The 4,985-nt window shown below is 36.2% G+C and overlaps 1 protein-coding gene across 1 annotated transcript; it reads left to right on the top strand.

The window, feature by feature from the left end:
* Nucleotides 1-3,466: 3,466 nt before the first annotated feature.
* Nucleotides 3,467-4,471, top strand: LOC141489560 (taste receptor type 2 member 7-like). Its single transcript, XM_074190122.1, has one exon. It carries the CDS (start codon nucleotides 3,467-3,469, stop codon nucleotides 4,469-4,471), a length of 1,005 nt encoding a protein of 334 aa, XP_074046223.1.
* Nucleotides 4,472-4,985: the final 514 nt, after the last annotated feature.

Below are 4,985 nucleotides of genomic sequence, written 5' to 3'. Positions count from 1 at the left end.
AGAGAATTTCATAGACTGTGATGAAATGTTTTGTATCAACTATTCTTACAACTTAATAAATATCCCTTACTAACAACTAATTAAACCTGGTTGATTAATTAGTAGTACCTGGGCTTGTTAAAAAGTCACTCTAAAATTTGGAATTACACCCAAAGGGCAACAAAAATGTGCATCCCCTTTGATCTAGCAATACCACTACTGGGTTTATACCCTGAAGAGATGATGAAAAAGGGTAAAAACATCACTTGTACAAAAATATTCACAGCAGCCCTGTTTGTGGTGGCAAAGAATTGGGAATCAAGTAAATGTCCTTCAACTTGGGAATGGCTTAGCAAACTGTGGTATATGTGTGTCATGGAACACTATTGTTCTATTAGAAACCAGGAGGAATGGGAATTCAGGAAAGACTGGAGGGATTTGCATGAACTGATGCTCAGTGAGATGAGCAGAACCAGAAAACAATTGTACACCCCAACAGCAACACAGGAGTGATAATCAACCTTAATGGACTTGCTCATTCCTTCAGTGCAACAACCAAGGACAATTTGGGGCTGTCTGCTATGGAGAATGCCATCTGTATGCAGAAAAGAACTGTGGAGTTTGAACAAAGACCAAAGACTATTACCTTTAATTTATGGGGAAAAAATTTATCCTATTATATAATTCTGCTCTCTCATACTTTATGTTTCTTCCATAAGGATATGATTTCTCTCTCATCACATTCAACTTAGACCAATGTAGACCATGGAAATAATGTAGACTAACAGACTGCCTTATGGGGGGGGAAGGAAGGAAATTTAGGGGAAAACTCTAACTCAAAATAAATAAAATCTTTAAAAAACTTTAGAGAACATATACATAAATGGAATATTTCTTTAAAAAATCACTCTACTCTCCTAGAGGTTTGCTACATATCTCTGAAGGGAGTTACAGCAATTAAACTGTGGGGAACCTAGTGAGCCAGGACAAGTCTAGGGGCCAAGTTACAGGATAATTATTGTGTCTTTATCAGAGAGTTAGTACTGGGTACTGAACATGTGTTTTTGGTTTATTTTTTCAGATTATTTCTTTATCACAATCATTTTCTTATTTCCATGTACTTTTATACCCTGTACCAATATCATTGTTATTTAATTCCAAATGTTATGCTTTTCAAATTTTCTGCATCCAATTGCTGTCTTTGTTAATCCTAGGCAAGATTTCTCTATGGCTTATAATGTAATTGATTTATTTATAAATCTTCCAACTGTACATGAAAAGCCCTTGTATTCTTTGCTTCTGACATTTAGCTTGTTCCATGTAATAGTAACATAAGAGCTAATAGCCTGAAGACTAAAGGGGAACTTAGAGGTAGGAAATCTAGTCCAACCCCTTCACTTTATAAGTGGGAAAATGGAATCTGAGGGAGCTGTAAGGACTTACATGTATGGAGCATTAGATCCATATCCCCAATTCCAAATTCAGCATATATGATATAATTCTACTTCTCAATGATTAAATAACAAGTTCATTTATTATGATCTATTATCATTTTGTACTTGACTTGTATTCTGATAATAAATGTTGAAGTCTTCTGCAATTATATAGCTTGTTTCTCCTACTTCTGCTACGTTTTCTTTAATGAATTCAGATGTGTTATACTGTGGTGCTTGTAAATTGGATGTTGATATTATACAATTTTCTTGCATAATGCCATCACTTGTCTCTTGAATATTTTGTGTTTTGAATTCCACTTTGTCATTACGGCCTCTCCTGAATTTTTATTTTTTTAGGTTTTTGCAAGGCAATGGGATGTAGTAGCTTGCCCAAGTCCACACAGCTAGGTCATTATTAAGTGTCTGAGGCTGGATTTGAAGTCAGGTCCTCCTGACTCAAGGGTCAGTGCTCTATTCACTGCGCCACCTAGTCACCCCCTCTCCTGACTTCTGAGCTGGGAGTTGCATAATGATTTTAAGCTAACGTTAATTTCAACTTGACTTCAACCTAGACATGTCTTTTTTACATTAAATATGCTTATATTGATCAACATATTGATTGTCTTTTTCCCTTGATCCATTCACATAGCTTTTTATAAGTAATTAACTTGTTTTCTGATGGTTTCTTCTCATCATTCTTCCTGGAACCTGAAAGGAATGATGTCTGAAACTTATAAATCTATTTTAACTATTGAAAAAATTGATAAAACTATATATTTTTGTTCTTTTATGATTTCACTCTTAATTTTCCTGGCAATGTATGCCCCCTTTTTATTGTGGGATAGTAATTTTGCCCTTGAGATGACTAGCACTAATTCCTCCCCTCAACACTTTTATTTTGCTATTATTTTCAATTTATTTTATGCATTTTTAAATTTATAGACACAAATATTGTATATACCCTTTCTCTTTTTCATTAGTCAAGCCAAAATTATGGTCATTTCTATTACAGGAATAAAAGATCATTTTTCTTTCTTTTTACAATATAGAGTTGTGATATCTTGGTCAAGGAATAAAAACTTCAGGGGCATAAATGACATTTTTTTCCATCAGCGCTAGTGATAAAAGGTAAAAATTTGGTGGTGGAGACTCTCTTCATTCTAAAAAGGGACCAAAATAATATTACTGTGTTAAAGTCAACGTCTAACCAAGAATTTTCACTGAGATTGTTATACCAAAGCTTGGACATAAAAAGTCCACATGAACATTTGGAATGGCTGTATGTCTAAATTTGTGCATCTCAGATTCACAGAACTCAGCACAAAGTTGGAAAGTGACAAATAGTTCCTTGCTTTTTGGCCTGGGACTAAAGTTATCTCTTTATAGGTGAATTAATATGATTCACTTCTTTGTCTGAACTCCTTTGAAAACAGAAATAAATATATTTCTTTTGAGTGTGAACAACACAGATTAATGACCCATTATGTTGAATTTCTTTTATAATTGTCAATCCTAAAAGTGACTTCCCAGAACTATCCAGCATGAGTTTGATTTTATAACAGTTGGTGATATCAACATACAGTATGATGGGTAATGATGAAGATGAAGCATTCTTTCTATATTTAAGGTTTTGTTACATTCCCCATGTTAAACATCCCTGAGTGAGGTTCATCTTAGCTCATGTATTTGAATATAAAATAGTCTGAGACACAGAGAGGAAAATATTGAAAGATAATCTGTTCTTATTTGCATCTTGACATAGGACTCTAATCCTTCCCGTGAGCAACTCTCAAGACAGAATAGAAATTCCACAGAGAAGAGTATATCTCGGCTGGGCAGATATAAAGTACAGAGGATATCTTAATGAAGACATTCTAATAGAGGACTAGACAGAAACTCTTTTAAAGACAGAGAAGAAAATTACAGCATCACCAAGTATCAGAAGCACATGTCATTCCATACTCATTTTAGCTGACTATTAATCCAACAACGATAACCTCAAAACTATTATAAATATTGGAAGTTTTCTAAATGATCTTCTTTCTGCTGATATGCTAAGTAGTGGGGACAAAATCTTTTTTACTCTGATAACTGGTGAATTTCTCTTGGGCATTCTGGTAAATGGATTCATAGCTCTGGTGAATTGTATTGACTGGATCAAGAACAAGAAACTGTCACCAAGTGATCTCATTGTATTGAGCTTGGCCATCTCTAGAATTGTTTTTTCCTGTGTGGGACTATGGGAAGGCTATTTAATTGCAGTCTCTATTGGTGTTCCCATCAAAGATAAAATAAGAATAACTGATATCCTGATGGTACTGATTCACAATTCAAATATTTGGTTTACCACTCTCCTCAGCATCTTCTTCTTCCTGAAGATCACCAACTTCTCTCATCCCCTCTTCCTCTGGATGAAATGGAGAATTGACAGAATGGTCTTCAAGTTTCTGGTGGGGCCTTTGATTATCTCTTTCTGCATTAGCTTTACAGTGATGGAAAGAATGTATTACCACTATGGCAATATCGTTAGTAGAGAAAAGGAGAGTAATGTGTCCCAGGAAATTCAAATGAGTAAAAATATGCTCCTCATGTTTCATATTCTTTTTGGCCTTGTAAGTCTCATCCCTTTTATTCTGAGTGCAATTTCATTATCCCTATTCATTCTTTCCCTGTGGAGGCATAACCAACAGATGCAACTCAATGCCACAGGGTCCAGAGACCCAAGCGCAGTAGCCCATGTTCGAGCCATGAAAGCTGTGTCTTCACTCCTCATCTTCTTATTACTGTACTATATAGGTTTTTATTTCAATTATTGGAGCCACACAAAACCACAGAGTAAGTTATCTTTCATGTTGAGTATATTAATCATGTTACTCTATCCCTTTGGCCACTCATTGATCCTGATTCTATGGAACAGCAAGTTGAGAAAGGCAGCCCTGAGGATGGCGTGGATGATGAGGTACTGTCAGAGAGAAATTCAACTACAAGTCCTTTGGGTGCCTTTGAGGATGGTCTGCCAATTTTTAGGGGGAAAGATGTCGTCATGGAGTCCTTAACTAATTTAACCAAACTCTTTCATTCTTTGTTATAACACGACCATTGAACTCTGATTCAAAACATAGACTTGGGAGTCAGGAACTTGGGGCAACACCCAACTTTGGCAGAGAGTCTATATGTGTGTGACAACAAGCAACACGCTTTACCTCTGTGAACCTTAGAAAGCTTAAGTGAGGAGTAGTGCCCTTACAATGACAACAAGACAAATCGTTCCAACTCTAACTGGATCTTTGGATCCCAAGATGTAGACGGCTGAATGGAAGAACATCATGACTAGTTCAAATCAGGTCCAGCGCACACACTGCTCATGGTCCCCGGTCAACATCATGGCCTTCTTTTCTCTTGGTTCCACTCTCCCCTTGACTCTGTCTCTGCCTCTAGTTGGGGAACAGTGATCTAACCAACATGACCACTCTAGCATTTCTGTAAAGGACATATCAATCAGCTGCCTTATGTTAGTAGTTATCATCCCTGTACTTTCTTGTCAAATACACACTTCCTTGGTGACACTCC

This window comes from Macrotis lagotis, chromosome 5 (genome assembly GCF_037893015.1).
Source record: "Macrotis lagotis isolate mMagLag1 chromosome 5, bilby.v1.9.chrom.fasta, whole genome shotgun sequence".
Lineage (NCBI taxonomy): Eukaryota > Metazoa > Chordata > Mammalia > Peramelemorphia > Peramelidae > Macrotis > Macrotis lagotis.
This window is presented reverse-complemented; position numbering and strand designations above follow the sequence as displayed.

Excerpts from the sequence above, each read along its gene's own strand:
- LOC141489560 (XM_074190122.1), top strand. The coding sequence starts at position 3,467 with ATGCTAAGTAGTGGGGACAAAATCTTTTTTACTCTGATAACTGGTGAA.